General features: G+C 43.4%; 1 protein-coding gene and 1 long non-coding RNA gene across 2 annotated transcripts in view; one reads left to right on the top strand and one right to left on the bottom strand.

The window, feature by feature from the left end:
- Positions 1-27,878, bottom strand: part of LOC113263985 (uncharacterized) — a 389,471-nt gene that overhangs the window by 282,888 nt on the left and 78,705 nt on the right. The gene's annotated exons all lie outside the window — the stretch shown is intronic.
- Positions 19,499-27,878, top strand: part of GLRA1 (glycine receptor alpha 1) — an 80,527-nt gene continuing 72,147 nt past the window's right edge. Inside the window, exon 1 of the mRNA XM_044388531.2 lies at positions 19,499-19,554. Coding sequence (XP_044244466.1) covers positions 19,499-19,554 — 56 coding nt within the window. The remainder of the gene's footprint in view (positions 19,555-27,878) is intronic.

The raw sequence follows: 27,878 nt of genomic DNA, 5'->3' as shown, positions 1-27,878 counted from the left end.
AGGTGAATGCTTTGAGCTATAGAAATGCTCATGATACTCACGTATTCATTCATCCACTCAGTAAACATTCGTGGGCACCTGCTCTGTACCAGTCCCGCGCCAGGCGCCCTGATACAGCAACGAACAGGTCTCTGCCTTCCTCAGGCTTACAAGCTAGATAGGGAGACCGAGCACAGCTGCAACACAGGGTCACGAGGACTGGAGCCGGGACCACGGGACACTGGGAGCACAAATCAGGCTCAGGGAAAGCTTGCCGGGCAAGGTAGCCGCTCCAGTGTCGTCAGATATGGAGACATCCAGCACCATCTCTCTCCTGCTAGGGGACCCCGGGCAAGGGACTTCAACCCTCAGCCTCAGTTTCCTACTCTGTGAAGTAGGGATAATAACTTTCTCTCCCTCTTAATATTATTGAGAGGATTAAATGAGACAAGAAGGGTAAAATGCTTTGCCACAGTGCCCAGCACACAGTAAATCCTCAATACGTGCCAAATAATTTCCTTCAGCGTCTTTCACCCAAGGCCTGTCTCTTACACACACATACACACTTGAAATTTCATTCAAATATCCCTCCCTGATCAGAGCAAATTTTATTTGAAAAGGTGAAGAGAAGTCAGTATGCTCTTATAGCACATAGATCTAGAACAATACTGAATAGAAATATATTCTTGCTTCTGATCTGATGGTATTTCCTTACGTACAGTTTGCTCTGGAGGAAGAATCCTGGGGTTGGAGTGGAGTTGATTACAATGGCCAAGATGGCGACAGTCAAAGGGAAACGTGCGGAGGGAATGCTTCTTAGTCACCAGCGGGGGGAGGGGGGCAGGGAAGAAAAATGTGGAAAACAGCAAGGTAATGAACGTTAGAAGCAGGAAAGCAAGGAGAGAATCATCTCTCCTTACCTTAAAAATAGAAGAGGCTTCCAGATTCCACTAGAAAATATGAGGGACTGGATGGAGCTGGTATTTATGAGCACACACTGTCTCTCACAAGACAAAGGTTACAACTATGGAGGGAAATAAAAATATCTAGGTTTTCTAATGCTTTCATATCTATGAAGTGGGTGAACACGCATCCAATTCTCACAACGGCCCAATGGTGTCTACTAGTATCGGCTCCATTTTATAAATGGAAAACTGAAGCTTGGAGAGAAGAATGGGTGAAATAGACGAAGGAGATTAAGAAGCACAAACGTCCAGGGGCGCCTGGATGGCTCTGTCAGTGAGCATCTGACTCTTCATTTCAAGTCAAGTCATGACGTCAGGGTCCTAGGATCGAGCCCCGTATTGGGCTCCATGTTCAGTGTAGGGTGTGCTTGGGATTCTCTCTCTCTCCCTCACCCTCTGCCCCTCCTCCCCCTGTTCACTTGTTCTCTCTCTAAAACAAATCTTAAAAAGAAAAAAGTACAAACTTCCAGTTATAAAATAAATAAGTCATGGAGATGAAAAGTACAACATAGGAAATACAGTCAATAATATTGTAATAACTTTGTATGGTGACAGATGGTAACTACACTTATCGTGGTAAGCATTGTTTAATGTATAGGATTGTTACATCACTGTTTGCATACCTGAAACTAACAGAACCGTGTATGTCAACTATACTTCGATTTTTAAAATTTTTAATAAATAGAAAGAAACAAAGAAACAAACAAAGGAAGAAAACAGAGCATCCTATGTTCAATTGATTGCCTTCACATTCCTCTGGAAAGCCATACATTAATATGGGAACTGGTCTTCCTTTATAGACTGCAATGTAATCACCGAGAAGCAAATGTAGTTTGTTGGAGCTGCCTCCCACCTGCAGCGCTCCCGGAGCGTCGGGTAACTCGATAACCTCATGAGCAGCCAGTGGAATAGCAGCATAAGGCAACGTGGCTGCAGTGCAGCTGCAGAAAATGCCCAGCGGGGCCTCTCCAGGGAGCTCCACGGAAGCAGCAGGACTGGCCCCAGCAGGGTCAGCAGAGAAGCAAGGCCCACCCTCACACCTCCTGAGTGATAGTCAACCCCCAGTGAGCACAGGCTTTTGGGGCTGGCAAAAAGCTCACCTCATCTCCTTCCATGCTCACAACTTCTGAAAAAGAAGTGGACAGCTGAATCCCAGTACCTGATGTGAGATGATCCCCAAACTCTCATTGTCTTAAATGGCCTTTCTGACCTCGCCCACCTACCTGAAATTCACAGCCTCCAACTCTGGCCTGGAATATTTTCTCATGAAAAACAAAAATATGACAGACTCATCATAGCCTTCTCACGTTCTGGTAGATGCTTCCTGAGTGTGCGAGCTCCCATGGAACCCAGTCCCAGTTCACGTCTACCTCAGCTTTGCCTACCTCCCCTTCACCATCCTTAAACTGTTCTTTAGCACTTTCACAGCTTGGACCTCGAGTTTCCTGTCAGCTTTCTTCCCCACTGGGCTCCTCCATGTCCATGGCTGAGACTCACAGGCCACCTTCCAAGAGTGTTCTCCCAACCCTTGGCTCCCGCTCAGCTCACTCTCTAGAATACTCTCCCCTCATTGATCTACCATTGGCCCTCCCCAAAGTTTGAAGTCCACCTCCTTCAGGAGGCAACAAGTCCCTCCAGAGTGTGTCCACAGTCCCCACATGCCCTCTTCATGACAGCGGTCCTCCCCTTCCCAGTGGGTGAGTCACTTCAACTCTCCAGGGGTCTGTTTCCCAGATGATGAATTCCTGGGCAGGAACTCTACCGTCATCCACACTGCATTCCCAGCACAAGATCTAGGACCTCCCCAGGGGAGATACTCAAAGAACGCTGCCTGAATGAATAAATCACTCATGGAATAAACAAATGAGCACAGGCTTGGGAGTCAGATATAACTGACCTCAAACCCGGGATTTAGCATAACGCACACGACAGTGGGTGAGTCACCTAAACTCTTCAAGCTTCATCATCTCTAACACCTGTAAGAGAACCAGACTACCCTCCCCAGGGGTTGCTGGAAGGATTAAATGACATAATGCATGCTAAACTCTTAGCACATGCCTGGAGCAAGAAAAGCATTCAATAAACGGCACCCACAGCCAGAGACCTAGATCCTTGACTTTATGCCAAACCCTGAAACAGGCACTGGGGTTCTGCAGTCATTAAAATACAGTCCCTGCTTTGTATTTTAATTAATTTATATAAGTCTTATCGACCCATTTATTCAGCACTTACTATAATAATAAAAGAGCTCATGCTTTGTGCTAAACAGTTCATATTAATTATCTCCTGTGATCGTCGCAATAACCTTATAAATTAGGCTCATTTAACAGATTAGGGAACAAGGCTGAAAAGAGTTAATTAACTTGCCTAAAGTCACATGGCTAACAAGGGACCAAACAGACATTGAACACACATTTTCAGACTGGTCTCTCAATACCAAGCTCTCTTCTTTTCTCTAAGAATTTGCCATTGACCTTTTCCCATCCTCACGCTGACCTGTTACACAAAAGTCACACTTAAGTTTACATTAACATCTATAAAACACAATTTATTCATGGGGTCTGAGGTCCCTGAGGGGTAGGACAGGTACCAGCAAATGGGGCTGGGGAGAGAGAGAAGGAGTGGAGAAGCGAGGGGGAAAGTAGGCTGACAGGTTTTCAGGTCACCTCTCCCCTTGGCAACTACCTGGCATTCGACGTGTGGTGAATGAAAGACAGGAAGAGGCGACTCAAAGAAGCAGCAGATTGGAGACCCTGAGTGGTCAAGGGAAACTTAACAACTCAGGGAATTGGGAAGGCAGGGAGGACAAAACATAAGACAAAGGAGGACCAAAGCAGAGCCTGCCGTAAGTGAGAACAGCTGGTTCAAACCCATCTTGCTCCCTGGTCTTGTTGTTTGACTTTAGGCAAACATTGTAGCCTCAGGCCCGTCATTACAGAAACCAGGTAAGCCTGCCTTGGCAAGCTGGCTGAATCACTGAGAGACTCCAAGAAGATTCCTTAATGTGCTTTAAAAAAAAATTAAACAAGGCATATTTTGAGCATGGTTTGTTAAATAGATTTCTTGCAGGGCAACAACCATGACGATGGAAGATGCATCCCCCCCAGTTGTTCCCAGAGGAGGGTTGGTATCCTAGATTTGCTTCCTTGAGCAAACCCCTTACCTTCCTGGCACCTGTTTTTCCTATTTATAAATCAAGGATACGAACATCAGCCTCTCGTGGTTGGCCTGACTGCTTAATGTGAAGATGGAACAGTGGCTCGTTGTACGTGTATGTTCTCTTGTCTGAGAGTTTTACGACCGTTTTTGCTAATTTGTTAAGTTTATTATAGAAGTGAGAAGTCCTCTCCTATAGTCCTAACAGAAGGCAACATGAGTCTCCATCAGTGGTCCAAACTTTGGGGTCAGATCTGCCTTGGCCTCTCAACTCTATGCCTTATTAGCTGGGCGGGGGGAGTTAGCACGCCTGTGTTTATCTTTAAGGCAGAAGTGAAATTTTCTCTTCTTTAAAATGGAGATGATATTAGATAAAACATATTCAAGTACCTACCTATATAATAATTTCTTATCAAGGAGCTTATATAAAAGAAGAATTTATACAAGAATCTTTGAGTCAATTTTGTTCCACTTTTATTAAATCTCAAAATTTGAAGGACAGAGAATTACGCTGGGAGCAATTTTGCTCTCAACCAAGGGGTGGGTGAGAACTTGAGATCTCCTCTTGCTGTTCTCTCAATGACCAAAGGACAAGAACAGATTTTCTGTTCCCAGGCCACAGGTTTTGTTGATGCACTAATATAACCCAGACACTGGAAAGTCAGGTCAGGGATTTGGGGAAACTGGAAAAACTGCCATCAATCTTTTGGAAACCTGATTTTAGACTTTTTAAGCTTTTAAAACAAACAAAAAGACCCCTTGCTTCTGAAATTCAGGAGAAAACTGTCTTTAGTGAATGCCGGCAACCAGGAACCCAGAAGAGATTGGAGAAACGATACTGTGTTCTCATCTCGCATTGTTGGCCTTGGATAGGCCTGGATCTCTAGACTTGCAGTCAGCTGTCCACTGAGTGCTCAGGGGCACAAGCTCTGGGGTCCCTGGGGCACCTGCTCAGACCTCTCCTGCCTGAGACATGAGATAGTACCAGAGGGAAGGACTGAGCCAGCCCCCAGGAAACGCAGTTCACAGACCCAGACTTAGGATCAAAGTGGCAGGAGAGGGAAGTGGTGGGTAATGGTAACAATGACGCTGGGGCACTTTCCCCAGGCCAGGCTAGGTGCTCTTTGTGCATTATCCCCGTGAGGTAGGTGCTGTGCTGGGAACACCGTTTTACAGAGAAGGAAACAGGTTCAGAGAAGTTAAGTAGCTTTGCCAAGGTCACACATTAGTAACTAAGGGAGCCAGAACTGGAACCCTGGAGCCCACACTCTTAGTCACTGTCGCTACTGCCTGTGTGTATATTAAATGAGTAAGGATTTACCTCTTGAGTATAAGCTTTGCGCCCAAGAGCATTCCACAGCCAACTACACTGAAGACCTCTTGAATACTACTGTGTGAATAGGAAGGGAACCTAGAAGCCCCATCCCTCCTCAGGTACTTGGATCTCCTCTGCACTATCTTTGCCAAGAGATCACCCAAGACCGGCTTTCACACGTTCAATGACACAAGCTTTAACTTATGCGGTAGCCCCTTTGCCCTTGAGGAGCTCTGGCTACAGGAAATCCTACATTGAGCTGAAATGTCTCACTGAAATGTCTACCCACTGGTCCTATTTCTGCCCTTTGAGATGTTGCAGAGCCAATTCAGCCCTTTTTCCACCTAACAGCCCTCTGGGTACTTTGAAAACAACAATTCTGGTCCCTTCACATATACCACCCCCGTCTCTCCCTATCGCTGCAGGAAAAAAAAAAAATTAAGGCATTTATTTACTTGTTCACACTCTCAATAAACACTGCCTGAATACCCACCACAGATCAAACACTCTGCTATTTATGTGCCGAGGGAACCATGGAGCTTAAATTCTAGGAGAGAAGATAAAAATACCCACAAATGATTACATTACAAGGTAGAAAATTATGAAACTATAAGAATACCTGAAGGATAGCTGTATGGGTTCAGAAGAGAGAGGGAGCTTTTCCAGCTGGGTAGTGAAGATGACACAGAGATGCTCTTTGAGCCTGGTCTTGAAGACTGAGAAGTGTTACTGACCATCTGCCGTTGCAAAGAACTGAGTGGACAGAGGGTCCTGGGGTGGCGTGACGACAAGAGCCTCGGGCTGGGAACAGACCTACTGCACGGCAGCTATCGCCCAGCTCCTCATTCAGACGAGGATCTACAAAATGGAATGGATAGCACCTGCCCTGACTATCCTCCCGAGCTGCCACGAGGGTCAGGTGCAAGGGTTTTGAAACAGGACGACAATGAGAGGAAAATGCCCCGAGTATGCAAGGAATTGATAAGCCCTATTTTCTTATTTGGAGATGACTCTGATACTTCCACAGTTTGGTGAGAGCTAGAAGAATCAGAAGACATGTGCTTTGGTGACAGCCCCATTGAGGGGCTGCTAGTCCAGCACAAGCAGAAGGAGTAGAAGGAAAACCAAACTCCAGAGAGAAGCAACATGGCCTGTAGTGAAGCAAAGCAACCAATAAAAATCTCAGCTCCTCGGCACCACCTCATTACAGAATAATCCTATAAGGCATGATCAAAGAAAGGATCAGCAGCTCAAACATATTATCAGCCACCTAAGCCTTGAGAGGAGAAGGCCCACTGAGAGATTAAGACACTTAGGACATGTCTGAGAGGCTTTCCTGCAGTTAGAGCTTCACTAATTGACACCCAAGCATTGGCAACCATGCTGCCTGGCTCGTTATTACCTCCACCTGAGAAAGGAAAGCCCGCCCTCACGCAGACTCAAGGGCCCGAAGCAGAGAAAGGTGCATGGTGAGATTTTCCACAAGGTCCCATGAGACACCCTTTAGCCTCTAATCCGGCTACATGGACACACACTTGGGTTGGGTACAAGCTGCACGTGTACATAGTCTATCAACCATCAAGAGGCATATATTGAGCACTATATGAATCAGGGCTCTTTCAGGTGCAAAGGAAAAAGAAATCCAACTATAACTGGCTTAAGCACAAAATCAATTAATTGGTCCATTTAACTAAAAAAGCCAGAGGAGATCATGATTTGAGGCTGGCTGGATGCAGGCACTCAAACAATATTACTGGGAAACTGGCTTTCTCCCACTCTCGATTCTGATTGCCTCAAACTGGCTTCATTGTCTTTGTTTTGTTTTGGTGGGAGGAAGGGGGAGTGGGCCCTCCTAGTCACATCCTCAAAGCACTAAGTCTAATTGGCTGTGATTGGATAGATTTGGGTCATATGTTTATCCCCGAGCAAGTCTGTGTTTTAGGGGCTGGAGCGTATTGAGGAAGCAGTCCTGTCAGACCCTCCCACCCCTGGATCTTGGGCTAATGCCACCCAAACCACCTAGACTGAAAGTGGGTGAGGTAAGGGGTATTCCTCAAGGAAAACCCAGGTGCTGTTAGCAGAAGAATGACAAATGGATGCCAGTTGGGCAAAAACAACAGACGTCTATTCTCAGAACTCTTCTGGTGGAAATCCAAAAAGGAAATCCACAACAATGCCATATTTTTTCATCAAGGAAACCATTCTTCAGTTGAGGGAAAGTTGTCACATGTAAAATTAATGGAAAACCTAACTGATTATAACAAATAACCTCAAGCGTACATTATAGATCGTAAGTCTGGAAAACGACGTTGGCTGCTATAACTGAGCAAGACACTTGATCTCTCTGTGCCTTAAACATCATTTCTCTGTAAAATGGGGGCAATAATAGACTCTACTTCATAGGGTCATTGTGATAATTTAATAAGAGAGTTATCAGAAGCATGAAGCACAGTGCATGTCACATAGTAAAAAAATCTTATAGGACTTGATTCATTCATTCAATGCTTACTATGTGCCAAGAACTACTATAGGCACTGGCAATACAGTGAAGAAGAAAGCTCCTATTATTGTGCTGCTTACATTCTAAAATGAAAAAGTAAATATATAAATGAACAAAAAAATTTAGATAAGGGTAACTGCCATGAAGAAAAAGAAAACAAAATGAACGATAGTGATGGGAGAGAGGTACTTCAGGAAGAATGGTCAGAGAAGGCTTTGTTGAGGAGTAGCATTTTAATGGAGATACGAACGACAAAAAGAACTAATTATGTGAAGATCTGGACTCAATCGGGATAGCTTGGTGAGATAAGGGGAGAGTGGGATGAGGTATGGTCACAGAGGGGAGTCAGGGCTGACCATATGTCCATGCTGAGGAATTGTATTTCATTCTAATTACAAAGAGAATTCAATGCAAAGGTTTAATATGTTAGAGATTACTCTGGCTTCCATAAAGAATGGACTATGGCTTGGGTGTCAAAGTAAAAGTGAGAACTAGAGAAGGAAAAATGCTTGATGGAAGAATAGAGTGAAAAAGTAACAGCAATCCCTGAAGAAAAAATAAGGTAAGACAGAGATAAAGAGGGGCCATCAGGGAGCCAGTAGAGGGAGCCATGAGCACGGTGCAGAGTAGTGGTGGGAACCCTTTGGTGGCTCCTTACTGTTTCCTTACTATGAAGAAGTAATCTGTGTCTGACAAACTCTCCTACTGAGAAAAACTACAAAAACTGGAACAAAAATAAAATTGAGCGTTTCAAGGCAAGTGGGAGCCACCAACTTGAAGGGCTGAATTGTGCTTTCTCTACTCAGGGCACTTTCTGATTCTCACTGCAGAACAAAATGGCGAAACAGAAAACAGTGGCCTAGCAGTTTCACTGGGGTACAAGGCCAAAAAAAAAAAAAAAAGTTATCATCTGCCAGAAATTGAAGAGCCAAGACCCTAGAGAAAAAGGAACAACAGAGAAGTGAGACCAACATCCTGTGTATAATTTCTCATCAGTGTCTGCCAAATTCCCAGATGTGCATGTAGGTGGTAAGAGCCTAAGTAGTCAAGGGAACATAGCTGGTAACGTCCTCCAGAAGGTGGAGATAATTTCACTCTCCTAAGAGGGAGAACAGGACTTAATGACACAGGGAGAGAACAGAATACGGGAATGGAAAAATAGTAACTCTGCGGTGGAGAAACTGCCAGACACTATCTAAACTAAATGACCAAGGTCAACATCAATAATGATAAGTCATGAAATATCAGGTACCCACTGAGATCACATGACAAGGAGGTCACCTCACCACTATGATGTTCTTTCAAAACCTTGTAACCTCCATCTAATCATGAGAAAAAATCAGACAAACTCAGATTGAGTGGCCTTCTATAAAATACCTGACCAGCACTCCTCAGACCAATAAGGTCATGAAAAAAAAACAAGAGAAGACTGAGAATCTGGCACAATAAAGAGGAGACTAAAGAGATATGATAAGTAATGTGGTATCCTGGTATCCTGGATTGGGGTCTGCAACAGGAAAAGGACAAAAAAGGGAAAAACTGGAAAAATCCAAATAAAGTTTACAGTTCATCAAATAGCAATATGTCAATATTGCTTCCTTACTTCTGACAAATGTATCATATTATGTAAGATGTTAACATTAGGGAAAACTGTGTGAAGGGTATATGGGAACTTTTCTGTAAATTCCAAAATAGAACAAAATGAATGATAGCGATGGGGGCAGTACTTCAGGGAGGGTGGTCAGGAAGGGCTTCGTTACAAAACAAAATTTTAGAAGATTATTTTTGAAAAAGCAGCTGCTAAGAGGTGAAAACACTAAGTAATGATTTTGACAGTCCCATAGAGTTGTGGAAACAAAAACCAGAGTTGTCAGGACCCACCAAAGGGAATGTTCTGGCTTTCAGCCAAGAACCCTGATGGGCTCAAGGAGTAAAGCAAATCAGAAATAGACACCCCTCATATGGTGATGGATGGTAACTAGCCTTTTGGTGGTGATCGCTTTGTAGTGCATACAGATGTCAAATTATAATATGTACACGGAAATTTATATAATGTTACATACCAATTTTATGCCCAAAAAAGTTACACTGAAAAAAAAAGAAGGGGGAGGAAATAGACACTCCTTACAAAGCCTGAAACAAAGCTTGAAATCATCTCAGTGCATGCTCGAATCAAGGTGATCTGTCCACACTCTGCCAGCCTGAAGGAAACGTAATCCTTTCTAGAAGATAACATGATTCAGAGCCAGTGTAATTTTTCATATATAATTTAAAGTATTTACAGCAAAAATACCAGGCATGATAGTAAACAGATACAAATGATCAAAATCTAATTTTAAAATATCAGGCAATACAGAGATACCAGTAGATAGCCCAGATTCTAGAATTCTCAGGCAGGAATTTTAAAATAATCATGATGATTATGTCCCAGAAAATAGATGAAAAGATGGGGAATTTCTCCAGAGTGCTGCAATCTATTTTTTAAAAAGAAAAAAGAAGTGAAAGTGCTAGCCTGAAAATTAAAACAATTGAAATTAATTCAGTATATAAATGTAAAACCAGTTTAAACACAGCAGAAGAGACAGTCAGTGAAAAGAGTAGACAAGATTCAGATAGATTCAGAGAAAGGGGGGGAAATGGAATAGAAAATGCAGAAACAGGCATAAGTGGCATGGAAACATCACAAAAAGCTCTTAGCCTATGTGTAATTGGGATTCTAGTAGAGAGGAGAGAATGAAGGAACAATAATGAAAGAAATACTGACTATTGAACTACATCAAGACACGAATTTGAAAGAGCTCTGTGCGTCTCAGCAGGATATTCACAGAGAACATGGAACCTCGGCACCCACTGTGGACTGCCGGTGTGAAGGCAGCAGGTGGGAGACTTGGTCTGCGGATCACTAGGACCCAGCAGAGGGTGGTGCCCCGTGGGCCTGGAAGAGGGCCTGGACACGTCTGCTTGGTCAGAGTCTGTGCTCCAGGAAGGGAAATCCCATCAGCAGTGTTGGAAGGAAGGACCCTGCAAGCTTTGAAATATTCATTCTTTGGATGTAAATTATCAGTGTTGGATGCCAGATCAAGATTCAAAGGAAGAAAAGGATATTGATACCACTGTGTCGAAACAAGGTGAAAATGACAGAGGATTTTCTCTGCTCATTAAGACAGAGAAGCCAAAATGTAAAATATACTTCCTACTATATCTGTTTGGTTAAACCAGTTCTTCCCCTCCATGGAACACTGGAGAAAATGGATAAGTTCTGTTTTTTAATAAGTGTAAAGTAAATGATTCCTTTGCTCTAAGTTATTTTTAGAAGAAACACTTAATTGAACAATTATGGGCTGGGAGCATAATAAATGTGTTTTGAGAATTGTTCTAAAAGCAAGAAGAATAGAAGATTATTATTTTCAAACTTGACTCTTCAACCAAATGACACAATTTGTACATCCTTTGTGAATGGTATAAATGTGGCTGATGAGACTGATAAAAGCCATTACATAGAGCCCAATGAGAAAATGTCTATCGGAAAGTTCAGCATAAAACTTTATTCACTCTTCCCTGTGTAGTTCTAAAATAGTGTTCGACAGGGAAGAAATGTACAGCATCGGGAATACAGTCAATGGTATTGTAACAGCGTTGTGTGGCGAAAAACGGTAGCTACACTTGTGAGCACAGCATAACATATAGACTTATATTGAATCACTATGTCCTACACTTGAAACTAATGTAACATTTTGTGTCAAATATACTTCAATAAAAAAATATATATACACATACCCACACAAAATAATTAATTAAAATAGTGTTTGACTCCTTAGGAAAAAAACAAACAAACAAACAGAGGCACATGATATAAAACTGATAAAACCAAAGTCAGTAAAATATTAAAAACCACCAGAAAACAAAGATGCACTATCTTTAAAGGATCAAAAACATGGCCGATAGCTGACTTTTCAAAGATATTTTATCAGGCAGAAAAGAATGGAATGACATAATCAACTTCCAAATACCTCTAAGAATCAAAGTCTAAAGCAGAGAGGATACTAGAAAATAGTTTGAACTGAATAATATTGAAAACATAACTTGTGGGATGCATCTCAAGTAAAGCTCTGGAGAAAAGAGAAATTCTTAAATGTATATTAGAAAATAAGAAAGGTTATGGGGCGCCTGGGTGGCTCAGTCATTAAGTGTCTGCCTTCGGCTCAGGGCGTGATCCTGGCATTCTGGGATCGAGCCCCACATCAGGCTCCTCCGCTGGGAGCCTGCTTCTTCCTCTCCCATTCCCCCTGCTTGGGTTCCCTCTCTCTGGCTGTCTCTCTCTCTGTGTCAAATAAATAAATAAAATCTTTAAAAAAAAAAAAGAAAGAAAGAAAGAAAAGAAGAAAGGTTAAAAATCAATTATCTAGGGGCGCCTGGGTGGCACAGCGGTTAAGTGCCTGCCTTCGGCTCAGGGCGTGATCCCGGCGTTATGGGATCGAGCCCCACATCGGGCTCCTCTGCTATGAGCCTGCTTCTTCCTCTCCCACTCCCCCTGCTTGTGTTCCCTCTCTCACTGGCTGTCTCTATCTCTGTCGAATAAATAAATAAAATCTTTAAAAAAAAATCAATTATCTAAGCATCCATTTCAAGAAGCCAGAAAAAAAGAAACAAATTAAACAAGCAAAAAATGCATAAGTTGAGAGGGGAAAAAAGGGAAGAAAGCATAGAAAACAAATTTATAATATAGAAAAAAATTTAAAGCTGGTAATTTGAAGTGACCAATAAAATGGCTGAGCCCCTAGAAATAATAATCAAGAAAAAAGAAAGCATAAATTATCCTATGACAAATAGAAGAGAAGACATCACTACAGATTCTATAGATTAACAAAGTAAGAGTATTATGGCAATTTTATGCAAATAAATGTGAAAATTTATATTAAATGGACAAGTGCCTAGAAAAGTACAACTTACTAAAACCACCACAAGAAGAAATATGCAATCTTAACAGTCCTATATCTATTAAATAAATTGAATCTGTAAAGAAAAACTTTCTTCTAAGAAACTTCCAGGCCCAAATGCCTTCACCAATGAACATTTCCAAACATTTAAAAAAGAAATAACACCAATCTTAAATAGATGTTTCAAAAGAATAGAAAAGAGAAAATATTGGTGATGAGGCCACCACTATCTTTATACCAAAACCTGAAAAAGACATTTTTAAGTTCTAGGTTAATCCTTCTCACGAACAAAGATTATTTCATTTTGCCAAAAAACAAGCAAAATGGGAGTAATAAAAATTAGAATCATTGATATCTTTGGCATATAATGACTGGGAGGGGATCTGAGGCAGGCTTCTAGAACGCGGGCCATGTTTTGTGTCGTGATATAGATAGCATCCATTTTGTAAGTAACTTAACAAAACTTATGCATTTAATATATGTGTATTTCCATTTTAACTGGTTTTTAAATATGCAATACAAGAATCTCTTTGCATCACCTCCTTCCTTCAACCAACACTGATTATGACCCACTTGCCATAGTTCCTAGTTCAGAGAAGGTAGTTAATAAACATTTGTTAAAAACCAAATGAACAACTCTTTTATTAGAGTTGTAAAACCTCAGCACAGTGTCAGACACACAGCTGGTATTCAAAATATATGTACTTTTTAAACGAATGAACCACTGAGTGAAAACCCAGAAGAGAATATATATATATATCCTCTACCAAACCTTCTTAATGCCAAAACTCCTTGTGGAGGCAGTGAGAGACCCAATAAGAGGAACTGACTGAATAAACATGCAATAAGAATGAAGGACAGGCTAAGAAGAAAGTAAGAAAAAAGCGACAGAGATGGTTTGAAGGAAAGATGGGAAATCAGCACAAGGGGATCATGAAAAGCCACACATGGGCATCAAGCCACCAGAGCCCAGCACACAAGTATAGACTTGGCTATGAAACTAAACTGGGGGAGTCTCTGGGCGGAAAGCCAGGGGCTGATCAGTCTTGATATGAGGCATTTCTTCTTCACTGATCCTACCTCCTCTTCTTTATTTTAGGTCTCCAAATGAAGGTGTTGGGAGCCAGGACTTGAAAGACAGGAGTCCTGAGTTCCAGACTCAGCTTTGTAGGGAAACCTTAAGCCAGTCATTCCGATTTCCGGGCTTCCTGGTGACTAACCAGAAAAATGGGAGGAAAGGTCCCTCAATATTTTAAGCATCCACTGCTTAGGACTAAAAATTCCCCTAGTGCCACTGAGATTTCCCAAGAAGTTCTGAGGTCTCTTCTTTAAAGCACAGAGGGCATACTATTGCTTTGCAATTAAAAAAAAAAAAAGTAGCAAGTTCATTCTCTAAATTGGGTTAGGAAAGGCTGGCAGTAAGCCTCCCGCTCCTTGGAGGAAAGGCTCTTCCATGGTATCATTTGAAGACCCATATTCATCAAAATACTTCAGCACAATTAGGCAAGCTGCTCAGTTGCTCAGAATATCCATCTCTCTTTACAAAGTATCATTGAAGCCTGTCAAAGCAGTATTGAAACATCCAGCACTCTCCTCTGTGGATGTCATTATGGTCAGAGGTTTGGCATTGTGTTAATTACATTAGCGGGTTCAGGCCTGCATAATCTCACCTGATTAACACTATTCCTTCCTCTTTCTCTCTTCAGGCCCTCTGCCTGAATCTTTTAGTTCTTCTTTCATTTAATCACTCATTCATCCTTGCAAGAAATATTTACTGAGTTCCTCCTATGTGCCGAGCACTGTGCCAGGTGCTAGACATACATCAGTAACAAGCCAGGTGAAGTCCCTTCCTTTGCAGATTTCCTTTACCTTCTCTCTCCATGCCCTTCATTTTAGTTGGACCAAAAAATAGTGGAAAGACCTGTTAGCTATAATTAGGTATCTGCATTCTTGTCCCAACTCTACTACTAGTCTAAGGGGTAAGTCACTTAACCTCTTTGGATATCATTTTCCTCTTCTGTAAATAAAAGTGTTGAACAAGAACAGTCTCTAAGAATCTCTCACATGGACTTTTTTCAATAGCTTCTAATTAGTCTCCCTGTTTTCATTTTTCCCTCCCATCCCCACACATTTTACTCTAAACACAGTAGCCAGACTAATCTTGTTAAAATGTTAAGTCAGATCTTGTTCCCACAAACCCTCCAAAGGGTTTCACTCAAAATAAAACCCCAAGTCCTGACTATGACCTAGAGGCAGTACATGGTCTCGCCCCCAAGCACTTCTCTAACCTCCTCTACTCGCACTCTCACCTTCACTCATTCCACCCAGCCATGCTGGCCTCCTCGCTGTTTCCTGTACACTCTAAGCATACTCCCCTCTCAGGGTCTTTACGTTCGCTCTTCCACTGCCTGGAAAGCTCTCCTTCCCCTCCCCGAGGTTTACATGGCTCATTCCCTCACTTCCTTCCGTCTTCTGTTCAAATGTCTTCTTTTCATAAAGCACTCCCTAATCTGACCACCCTCTGTTAAATCGTATCTCTATATCACTTTCTGCCCTTAGACTGCTTTCTTCGCTTTAACCCTTATGATTGCCTAATACGTCATAATTTACCTTTTTATCTTCTCTCCCCTCCACTGGAAGATGCACTCCATTAGAATGTTTTGTTCCCTGTTATATCCCCAGTGCCTAGAATAATAACTGACACATAGTAAACACTGAATGAATAAATGAAGGAATGAACAAATGAAATTAAAGAATGAATCACCTCTAGGAATAAAATAAGTCTCAGTGTAGGTCAAAATGTATTCATACTTAAATAAGTCAAGGAGAGAAAGACAATTATCATATGGTTTCACTCATTTATGGAACATAAGAAGTAGGAAGATCGGTAGGAGAAGAAAGGGAAGAAGAAAGGGGGTGGTAATCAGAAGGGGGAATGAACCATGAGAGACTATGGACTCTGGGAAACAAACTGAGGGCTTCAGAGGGAAGGGGGGTGGGGGAATGGGATAGCCCGGTGATGGGTATTAAGGAGGGCACGTATTGCATGGTGCACTGGGTGTTATACGCAAATAATGAATCATGGAACTTTACATCAAAAACTAGGGATGTACTGTATGGTGACTAACATAATATAATAAAAAAATTATTATAAAAAAAGAAAAGAAACATGCATTACTCTTATAATTTAAAAAAATGTATTCATACTTAGAAGAGCTCAAATCTGGCTATCTATAAGGGGCCACTCAAGGATTGGAATTAGACTACACAGAATAGTTACCATTACAAAATGGACCATCTGCTGGAGCCAGTCCCTTCCATTCCGTTGAGATTTCTGTTTCAAAGCACAGTAGTCACAATAAGATTAGACCAGAATGCCATATCTTCCATGCAGCTTCTTGTGATGAGAATGAATGCTACTCTCCCTGCATGACTTAGGCCCAAAGAGATTCAGTCATTTATCCAACATCATCCAGACTTTTTGAGGCAGAGTTAAAATAAGGACATAAATCTCTGACCTCCAAACCTACAGGGATTTTCAATAGTGACCCACACAAGACAGAAAGATCCAAGTATACTGCTTATAGGCATAAGAAATATGTGAGGTCTGGGGTAAAAAGTGTAGATTCACAATGAGGAGCTTTTCCCACTGAACCTCTGAAGTGATTTTATGTCTGGAGGTTCAAAGTACTGTTCATCTTACACATTGGCAGATCCCCAGTGCTTGGCACACTCTTACTTCATGTATGTTGATTAAATAAAAGTAGCAGCCTCAGAGTAAACAGAAGCCTGCTAGAAAACAGGGGCCCCCAGGTAGTAAATATTCTCCTCTCCTGCATAGCCCAAAGTCTTGGAGCCAGTCACACCTACATCAGCAACAACAACAACAACAACAACAACACACACACGCACACGTGCACGCACAAACACACACACACACATACACACACACATACACACACAGAGTCCCTTGAAGGAAAAGAAAAAGTAACTTCTACACACTGCATCCAGGTGCTTCCTAGCCCGGTAAGGAGCAAGGACAAAGTTGTGATATCACAGTTTGTTTTAGAATCTTCAGGATACAACAATGACACAAATAGATGCATACATATATGCCCATGTGGACAGAGACCCATTTACAAGCACAAATGTACTAACACACATGTGTACTGCCCATTCGCTTCAGAATTAGGGTGGATACCATATCACAAATCAATTTATATAGAGAGAAATATACATGTTTGTCTTGCCCAACCTACTCACAAATGTACACACACATGTATACAAACACATTCACAAAGATAATATTTACCTCAAGTTATTACCATGAGAAGTAAATGAGATTATGTGAAGTGCACACTAGTGTCTGATAGATAAAAAGGCATGCTAATAAAGGTTAGCAATAGATACAGATAGACACTATAAATGTGTATAAGACTTCTATGAATAACTACCTTCAAAGCTAAATTTCCTTTTCAGTCACTACTCAGAAACTCATGGAAATTCTAAGCAGCCCATCACTGTTCTGGTGTGTGGAAGCCAATAAAGGAGAGTAATGTGGGTGTGTCATAACAGTGGCGTGGAGGTTGGAGATGGGGGATTCTTGCTGGTAGGAGACTGATGAACAAAGCTTTCCATAATTCTTTGGGGAGAAGACCTGGGCTTGGAGACAGCTGCGCTGTTAAGAACTATTCTAGGGAGAACCAACCTCCAAAACCTCAAAAGAAGGAGTTCCTAATGCTGCTGAGAAAGAGGGAAGGGTTGTCCCCACTCAGTAGACTGGGAGGGAGGCCCCAGGGTCCCAGCCAGTTCAAAACAGCCAGAAAATCCTGCAGAGGCTATTAATCCACCAAAGTCTGGTAGCTTGGAGAAAATCTGATTAACTCCACCTCCCCAGCTGGGCTCTACAGTGAAATATATAGCTGGTATCTGAGACTCAAATAAGGTGGGAAACAGAGAAGTGGGGGTGGGGGTAGAAGTGGTTAAGTACTAGATACCTGTGTGTAAAGCTAAAGAGTAGAAGTGGTTAAGTACTAGATACCTGTGTGTAAAGCTTGGCTCAATCATTATTTGGGAACAAGACACAGCTCTCTTAGGCTCTGTTGCCCCAGCTGGTGACACGTAAATAAAACTGTCTCCTGTTCAGTTGGAAGAGGGCATATCTTCCTTATCTCCCCAAAGGGTGCCCACAGCAAGGCCAGGACTTCTCCCTCTTGACCCTGGACAGTGCTCAAAGAATTTCTCCTGCATTTTCCTGTTGTAGTGGCCCAGGGGAAGAGGTGGGAACTTTTATGGACCAGACTTCTTGAAACCTCTCCTTTACTTCTGTACCAAATATTTTAACTTCAGAGCTCTAAAGAAACTCAGGGATCTGGTTCAATTCTTCCCTTTAAAGATAATGTACTGATCCCATTGGCAGGTTCCAACTGAGACCCGCGGTGTTTGTTTTACTCACATACAACTACATTCTTTAAATATTGTGGCAATATTTTGAGAGACCTCGAGAGATTAATTCCATAATCTCCCTTACCCCACCGCCTGCTTGCAAAGGAGAGGAGAGACGCGGATCTCGTCCAGCACTTTAAGCGTTAAACTCAACACAGAGTCTAATACACGATTGGCCAAACACTGAGAAAAGATCTGGTTTTCGCAGCCGCGGGCCAATGAGCACCTCGAGTGGGAGGGTTTGAAGATACTAAGGAGTTTTTTCCCCCCTTTTTTCCTCTCCACCCCCTCCCATCGGCCTTCGCCCGCCCCCCCCCCCAACCCCTATGCCGCCAGTTTGTTAAATTAATGCAGTAAGAAAGTCTGAAGATCTGAAGGAGTCCTGGCCAAAGGAAGATGGGCGAGCTCAGAAAATCGAGATGCATCTGAAGCCTTGGGCTACTGAGCCCCGCGGGGTCGCCATGGACCCCGGCAGCCCCTGAAACTTGCCCTGAGCTCTCTCACGCCTGCAGCCCCAAGCAATGGGACACCTTTCCTGCAGCGATCATAACTTATTCGTCGGGGACCAAAGAACAGGGATCGCAAGGCGACAGCAGACCGGCACGCAGGCAGGGGAACGAGATTCCGGGACTCGGTCGCGATGCGCCAGCCTGGCACATTCTCCGGGATTTAACTGAAGGCAGCACCGTCAATCGCTTCCCCTCGCCCCTAACCCCCTCAGGCCAGCCCAGGGGCATTAAGCCCAGCTCTCTCTACCCAAGATGCTCGCCCAACCTAACGGTCCGAGGCCAGCGCTCTGATCGCCACAGAAGATTTTTTTTTTCTTTCATGGAGCTGGCCGTTTAAACAGAAAAACAGGGGTAAAAAAGAAAATATACCCACCCCCAAACGTGCCTCCCCAGCGCCGCAGGGAGACAACAGACAACCTGGAGTTTAACAAACAGCAATACTCTTCGCGCTCCTGAAAAGCGGGGCTGGACGCTCTCCGTGGTGCTGAAACGCTTCGCGGCTGCCTCTGTCCGTGGTACCTACAGACCCCTCGTTCCAATTTCCCCTGGGGCTCTTCCTCCGCGCCCCTGTTCTCCACCTCCCCTTAGCATCTGGATTATTTTTTCAATAGCGCTCGCTGGTTTTGTAAGTGCCAATTTGAAACATTTTTGCCCCCATAACTCGTGGACTACAAAGCACAAGGACCTGAAAAATGTACAGCTTCAATACTCTTCGACTCTACCTTTGGGAGACCATTGTATTCTTCAGGTATGCAATTTTCTACTGACCACATCACTGTAATGGAAATGGGGGAAAGGAGCACTGAGGCTGACTCTGTCCGTGATCCCCTCATTTGGGGGGAGGGGGCTGTTGTATACCGCTGCAATCGGGTCTTTCCATCCCCCGCTCCCCCACCCCACCCCGCCCGCAGGGTGTCTGGCTTGTGCGTGGAGGTCTGAGACAGTCGCCGCTCTGGCAGCTGTTTGCCTGTTTTTTGTGATTTGTTTGTCCTTCCACCTGCTATACCCCCGCCCTATTACTGGTCTCCAGCCCCTCTGCATATTGGCTCTCACTGGGCTGAGGACTTTAAGGAGAAGCTTTAGGAGTTACTCAGTTTAATTAGGACTGCATTCTCTCTAACCGCAGTGCCGAAAACCTCAGCTCTCCCGTCTGGGAGCCAAGTGACAACTAGCGGTGACGGGGAAGGTTGCACTCGAACTTGCTGGACACAGAACATTTTATTTTCTCTCGTTTTTTGTTGTTTTCTTTTTCTGCGGGGGGTGGGGGGGTGCTGAGGCTTAGTGCTTGGGAACAATAGCGTTATGACCTCAGGTTGTAAAGCCCTGAACTTGGGTGCAGAGTGGATCTACTTAGGAAGAGATCCTGGGAAACATTTTCCTTTTGAAACTTTGACTCCCTCCTCTCACCCACTCACCTTTTCAAACTCTACTTTGTTAGCTGCAGATCCTGAACTGATGGACAATTCTTGTTTGTTTTGTTTAATTTATGTCTATCCCTCAGTCTGGAGCTGAGTTCCCTCAACCGTTCTCTCCCAGGTTAAAATTTTCTGCCTACAGGCTTAGCATTCTGTTAGTACAAGTGAAAGTGAAAAATTACCTCTTCAGGAAGCATTGAAATAGATAGTCCTTTTGTAAGTGGGTAAATCACCCATCATCAGAGATGGTTATGATATATATGAATTGAAAAAAATTTTTCTTCTTCTATGACCCACAGGGATCATTAATCTTCCTCATTCAAAATACCTGCCTCTCATGTTTTACCATGGCATTGTATTAACAGCCATTTGGAAAAACCCATTCTAGGTTATTTCTAAAAATAAGTAACTCCAAATATTATTGTCTCCCACCGTAAACTAGCAACTAATTCTTAGTTTTCTTTTTAACATTGTAGAGAATTCTGCATATGAATTGTTGGTTTGACTAACCTGTCGATTGGTTTATTAAATGAATGACACCTCCCCCAGACCCCAGATTGTAAAGGTCTATATGTGAACCACTCTTAATGTCTTTCTCTTGAGATGAAGAAAAGACCCCCTCCTTCCCTAAAATACCCAACGCTAAAGCTTCTAATCTCCAGTTCAAACAATTCTTTGATAGGCCATAGTCCTGCCCACAGCTCAGAATGCAAATAGTCAGGGAGTCAGATAGAATGAAAAAAGTGCAACAATCCAGGGCCTTGTGAATTGTAGTGAAATGTGGCTACTTAATGGGGGAAAGAGCAGGAAGTATCCTCTTAACAATATCAAATCCTTTCTCCCCTACATACATATAGAACTGGAAAATGCTGTGGAGGTGGGGTACTTGGTAACATTTGTATGCAAATTGATTCTCTAGCTTACGGAGACAGAAGCGAACCAGAAAGATTAAAGAGCAAATTAATAGGACGAAGCACATCACCCCCCCCACACACACACACACTCGATTCCTTTCTTCTTGATGAACAGTATGCTTGATTTTCTTCTCCCCGACATTGTCTTTCACAAAAGGGAGACACAGTCTAAAAGGTTTGCATTGTAATCATTTTGATAATAGTATGAATCCACCGTGTTAATTCTTTAAGTAAACTGGTGGTGGCCTGTCAGGAAGCCTCACTCTACATCTCCTTCCACTACATGTGTCAAGGCATATCTGAGCTACAATGTGTATGGGATTCTGTGTTTATAAGGAAAGAAGAGTAATGACTCCGGAGAGCTGGGAAGGGATTGGTACTATTGCACTTTCAAAATACAGGAATGGCTACATCATCTGAGGAGTAAATGTTGTTTCAGAAATATTCTGAAACATAAAGTAATAAAACTAGGAATTGAACTAGGGAAATACCCTCAGGAATTTTTTCAGAGAGATGGGGAAAAAAGGTCAAAAGGAGGGAAAGTATTGTCTTTGTGTAATTGGCACTTTCATTTCTAACTCTCATTTTTTAAATTTTAGGTGAAAATACTGAAGTATTAAAGTCTGGGGACTCAGTAGAATTGTATGTGGGGGTAAATGGAGACGGGCAGCTCCCTAGCAGGTTCCATGTGAATAACCCTTTCTCCCCCAAGGGACAGGCACCCGTGTTGGAATGAGCCAGTCCAATCATCTCAGGCACCCAGGTACTCCTTAGATTAAATGATGCCAGCTGCTCACCTTGTTGGGGAAATCTGGGGGCTGGAAAAGGAAAGGCCATCAATAACGGAAGTACCGCTGCATCAGTACATAACCAGGAAAATCGCAATAATGTCGGTAGAACAAAACAACAATCGAAGTGAGCCAGAAATCTCAGACGGTGCCAACACAGAGAACAAATCGAGGCCTTAGACAGAGCTGAGGGGAGAGGGACGTAGGGTACTGGGAGGCACACAGCATTGCAGTGCTCATCAACTGTGACCCCATAAGTGAAATGAGGTGATTTGGCTGAAGTTCCTGCTCTGGTATTTTAAAAGCCTATGGTTCTAAAATTCCATGAGTGACATTCTAGGATTCAATAACCTAAATTTTGTCTCTTTATTTTCAGTTGGAGATGGGGCTTTATACCCAGACTGGTCAAAATAATAGGCAAAGATATGGGTTTTTTGTTTGTTTGTTTGTTTTGTTTTTTTTTTTATGGTAGAAGCACATTCCTTTCAAACCTCCTTTTCAAGCCAAAGGGAACTTTGCTTTGATTCCCAGAGCCTTTACGGTGCCTTAAGGCTAGAATGGCCCAGGAAGACCCCCAAATTTTTCATCTGCTGAGCAATTCACATAGATTCACAGCATACAATGTGTTTCTCAGTCTCAGCACTACTGACATTTTGAACCAGATAATCTTTATTAGGAGGGCTGTCCTGTGCATTGCAAGATGTTTACCAGTACTGTGGCCCCAGTGATGCCCCTCCCCCCAGTCATGACAATCAAAAATGTCTCCAGACCTTGCCAAAAATCCTGTGGTGGGGGTTGGGGTATAAAAACTATCTGCAGTTGAGAACCACCAGTACAGAATGACCAAATATTTAATATGCTGTTCTGATGTACTAATTATAATGAAGAAAAAAGTCTAGTTTCCTTGAGAAAATGCTTCTTAAGAAACACACAAAGCACCGCAATGAAGCAAAAAGGGACCTAGCTCATGCTTGCAAAGGGAATAAAGATAGAGGAGATAAACCAAGTCTAATCCACGGCGGGTTTTCCCAGAAGATGATCAGCTTCTCTTCATGTGCCTCTTCCACCTGCCGTCTCAGTACATGCTTCCTTGCACAGGGTTTTGTTTGAATATGGCACTCATTTACTAAGAAAGGTCACTAAAACCTTGAAGGAAAGATGTTTCTACTCACACTCAGGTGAAAAGGAACATGGCCAATAGATTGTTTCATATCGTCCTGGAAAACCAGGTGAATGAGTTTTCCTTTGAGGTGGCCCCTCTGGCTTCTCAGTCTCCAAGCTGGCCAAGGGGGGCAGATCACCACCTCAGTCTCTTCCTCCTGGTAGCATGGCTGTATTTTCCCTCAAATCTTATCCACTGCATTTTGGGCACTGCAGAAAGTATCTAAAAGCTTCTGAAATGGGCCAAGGATTTTTTCCTAAGGAAAGTTTCTTGGGCAAGTTTGCACCAAGGCCAATCAAAATGTCGGTCTACCCTCTTCTGGGAGCTTAGGAACCTTGAGTAAGAGAAAAGAAAGCATTGCGTGTTTTATTCCCAAAGGACAGCTTAGAAAAGTACCCTAGGTGGGTAAATAGACTTATGAATCAGCACATAACTTCTGCATATTCACAACCCTGTGATGACCTATCAGGGGATATTTAGGAAATTTATTCTTGAGACTAACTTGTTATGAAAGAGGTTGCAAACATGTGGCGCAGTGGAGGGAGCCGTTGGGCTGTGATTTGAAAAACCCCTGTTCTAAAGTCAGCTCTGCCCCCATCCTGCAGCATGGCTTCGACAAGTCTCTATGCGTCATGGGGACTCAATCTGTTCACCAATCAACTCAAATGACTGATTCCAACACCTCTAAGTTCCCTTCAGCCTGGGATAAGGTCTTTATAAAAGACAGAGGCTCATGCCCACAAAGGCTCAAAATGAATTTGCTTCAGTGCCAACACTGCCTTCGTTTCTTCACCAGGCATTTATTTATCACGTGTGGAAGTGTCCGGTCCCAAACCAGGCACTCTGCGGCGGGACAGAGGTAGCAGATGCCAGAGTCCCCGTCCTTGCAGAAAGGGGAGACACTGCTCCCTTGAAAGCTACATTAAAGCCACATTTCCTTCTTCAGGGGCCCCACAGAGCTCCTCTCCAGACAGCCTGTGTACGCGTCTTACGACAGCATCACATTTATGTGGGCGTCATTAACTCCATTTCCTTCATCAGCTGGCAGAAGCCAGAGTGATTTTTAAGATGGATGGCACCGTCTACTGCTTGGCCATCTTGACGCTGTTCTGCAGGTTTTCTGCTGCTTTAGGCAAAGTGGTCTTGGCCCAAAGGGCAGGAGACCCGGGATCCAGAATTTAGCTAGTACCATGACCTTGAGAGGGTTCCATGACCTTTCTGGCCCTCAGTTTCCCCAGCTGTAAAATGAAGGGAATCCACAAATCACTCTTCCTAAAATCATTTTTAACTGTGCCAGTTACAGATTATCTTCTTCCAAACTCCTTCATGATAGAACGGTTTTGAATACAAATATTGCTGCATATTTCAATTGTTAAAAGAAATAGTAATGTTGCTATTCAGGCTCAAAAGTCTAAAGAATTGAGGACCTCATTAACCAACTTCACTCTGGAGGGTTTTCTGCCCCTAGATAGTGATACCCTAGATTATTGACAAATAGCATAAATATGTCCGTTTCCCCAGGAAGCGCTTCGGATGATGAGAAAACATGGTGCTTCGTTACTATCCCCATAGAGCTGAAGAGTGGCATGAGAAAGAGACCAAAAGTTTCTATACTTTCACCAGGAATTCTGTTTGATTTTTTCCCTCCCACATAAAAGCTATATTTTTAAAAATTTGTTTGCCAAATCCTATTCATCATTAACTTATTTTCCCCATCTTTATTAATCAAAGGCATACATAACTGTCAGAAATACTGAACATTATGGGATAAGCCATGTCACCACACTGAGTTGACCTAAGAGAAATCAAAAGTAAAGACATGTGATGCTTTTTAGTGAGGCTATAGAGATTTGTCAGAAATAAATACACAATTTGTTAGTGTCTCTGATATGTTTAAAATGGATGCTGAATCCTCATTACTATTTCATGAACCCCCTAGATATCCAGGGACCCCATTTGGGAAACATTAAATTTGATTTATTCTATATAGCTCCAAGAGAAGAATTGGAGCAAATTGATGGATAATTATTTTAAAGTACACACGCAAATTCTAGTTCAACGTAATTTGGAACTCTCTGGCAGATCTGTCAAGGGGTGTGATGGGCTGCCTCAGTGGTAGTAAGGGTCTCTGCCACTGGAAGTATGAAATCAGAGAAATCCACCTCCCGGGAAGGATGTAGTAGAAATTCAAGCTGCTTTTGTGGATTGAGATTTATAATTTACTGCATTAAAGTAAATGAATGCAGGTCAGAAACAAATCTTCACGATACTTCTATTCCCTCCTCTCCTGACCCCCCAAATTACAATTCGATCTTTGTAAGCTCTCTGGGTCATGCCATAAACACAGCTGCACTCACCCCTTTCCTTCTTTAAAATGGATCGGTGATGCATAAACTGGGCAGTGAACACAAGCACACACACGCACGCACACGATGCAACAAAGGATTATTAAAAGGAAATCACCTGATTATGTAAGAGGCTGGTGTTAAGAAATGAGAAGGACCTCAGACTAAGAAAATGTCAGAGCCAGAAAGACCACTAGAAAGTGCACTGGTCTCCAGACATGGGCACGGACAGTGTTCACAGGACCGGTGGCTGGTATGGCTGAAGGCCTCTCAGCCCTGAACTCCAGCTGTCCCTTCTGAACCAACCCCATTAAGCCTAACACACAACTGAAAACACCGTGGGGCCAGCCAGCAAATTTCACGCAGAAAGCACACTGGAAGGGAACAATGCCCTGAGATGCTGAGGAGAGGGGCTTATCTGCACAGGGCCTCTCTTTGTAATGTGAGCCCTGTTGAGGGGTGCTGCAGCCCCAAAGCTTTTGAAAGTCCTTATAAAGGATCCCTTTGTGGTCTTCTGAAGTTGATATTGTCCGAGTCTCCTGAGGCTAATTCAGTGCAATTAGATTACCACTCTCTGCCTTTGGATTCGGCTGTTTCTCAGTGTCCGTCGCTAAATGAGTTTACCGTCTTAACAGGGAGCTGCTGACAGTCATTAATCCCAGACATGAAATGGGCAGCGTTCTCTCTTTGCCTCGCATACTGGGAAACCCACAGGCACCTGGAGTAAGAGCCTCTGCTCCCTCCCCGGTGAGGTCCTCCTCTATTTCCCACCCATTCACCCCCACAGTTCCTTCAGAGTCTTTTAAGTACCAACAGAATAGTGGAGACTTAAGGCAGTCCTATAATTGAGCAGCTTTCAAATCTAGCTGTAAGGGGCTTGTCCAACACAGAGTGTCCCCACCACCATACAAGACTACTGAATCAGAATCTCTCAGGAGGGGGACCCAGAAACCGGTAATGTTAGCAAGAGTCAGTGCTTTTCAAACTTCAGTGTGTGTATGAATCACCTGAAAATCTCACTGAGATGCTGACTCAGACTCAGGAGGTCTGGGGTGGGGCCAGAGAGGCTGCATTTCCAACAGCCCCCAGGGAAGGCTGATGTTTCCATGGACCAAAGCTTTGAGGAGTAGGGCTCTAAATGATTCTGGCTGGGGACCCCTGACATAGATCAGCTCTTGGATTTTGCAGATGAGGAGAGGACAAATGACTTCCCTCAGGTTATAGAGTGAACGGCGGAGCTCCCCAGGTCCTGCACAATTCTATTCATCCCCCAAACTGATTTCCCTGCCTTCCGTTGGCTCATAAACACAGACACACACCTCAAAAAGGCTTCCTCAGAGAGCTATCCGCATTCCCACACTGGGGGCCTAGGCCCTGGAGTCCTAGCGACATGGGAACTCCGACCATGCGATGCTGGTAACGAGAAGGGGCACCTGAGGAATGGGCTTTGAATCCCAGCCCCAGGGAGGGCCCGGGACACAGCAGTGAGATTCTGTCAGGACTGATGGAGGAGGTAGATCAAGGCGACCAGAAGGAGGAGATCTGTGGTTTCCCATGACCAGTCTCCCTGTGCACATCGCACTATCAGCCCCACATAACGAGCATAACATTTCGGACTCCCAGATGTTCAGAGAGTGTTGCCCCATGCTACCATCTATCTGACCTCGGGATCACGTCCCTCCCTCTTCTCTACCCCCTTCGACCGAGTATCCTTCCCACAAAGCACATTATTATCTTAGACATTAAATCAAGTAACCGCTATGGGCTTTGGCCTTTGAGAGTTGCGTGTTTATTGCTGTGTGCTCAGTTCTGCAACACTGCCCAGCTCCGGAGGAATGCGTCACGGCCGCAGCAGCCCCGGTGGCCAGGCGGACTTGCAGTTCTCTCTTACACGAGCACGTGGCAGCTTATCAAGTGTTTCACACTCACGCTCCCATATGAGCTTCCCAGTCACTTTAAAAAATAGATACAAGGCAGTGGTTACTATCCCCATTTTAAAGTCAAGAAAACTGAGGTTTGGGGAAATGACTTGCCTAAGACTCTATATATAGACACACACATATACATACCTTCCTAAAGCTGCGGGTCCAGTGAGCTGGCACAGGTCTCAGGCTAAGAGCCCCCCACCTTCTGCCAGTGGGCCACAGTGGCAGGATGGAAAGAAGCCTATGAGAGAAGAGCTGGGAATTCTCCATCAGGCCTTTAGTTTGACAGCCATGTTCTTCTGATTCTTAGCCAGGTAGGTATTTCTTTCTCTGTTCTTGATCGTTTTTAATTGTACAATATATGCATACATTCCTTTTTAAAAAATCTTTCTTTTTAAAGATTTTATTTATTTGACAGAGAGAGAGACAGCTAGTGAGAGAGGGAACACACGCAGGGGGAGTGGGAGAGGGAGAAGCAGGCTCCCAGTGGAGGAGCCTGATGTGAGGCTCCATCCCAGGACTC

This window comes from Ursus arctos, unplaced genomic scaffold (assembly GCF_023065955.2).
Source record: "Ursus arctos isolate Adak ecotype North America unplaced genomic scaffold, UrsArc2.0 scaffold_15, whole genome shotgun sequence".
Taxonomy (NCBI): Eukaryota; Metazoa; Chordata; class Mammalia; order Carnivora; family Ursidae; genus Ursus; species Ursus arctos.
Note: the sequence above shows the minus strand (reverse complement) of the source record. Positions and strands in the feature narration are given on the sequence as shown.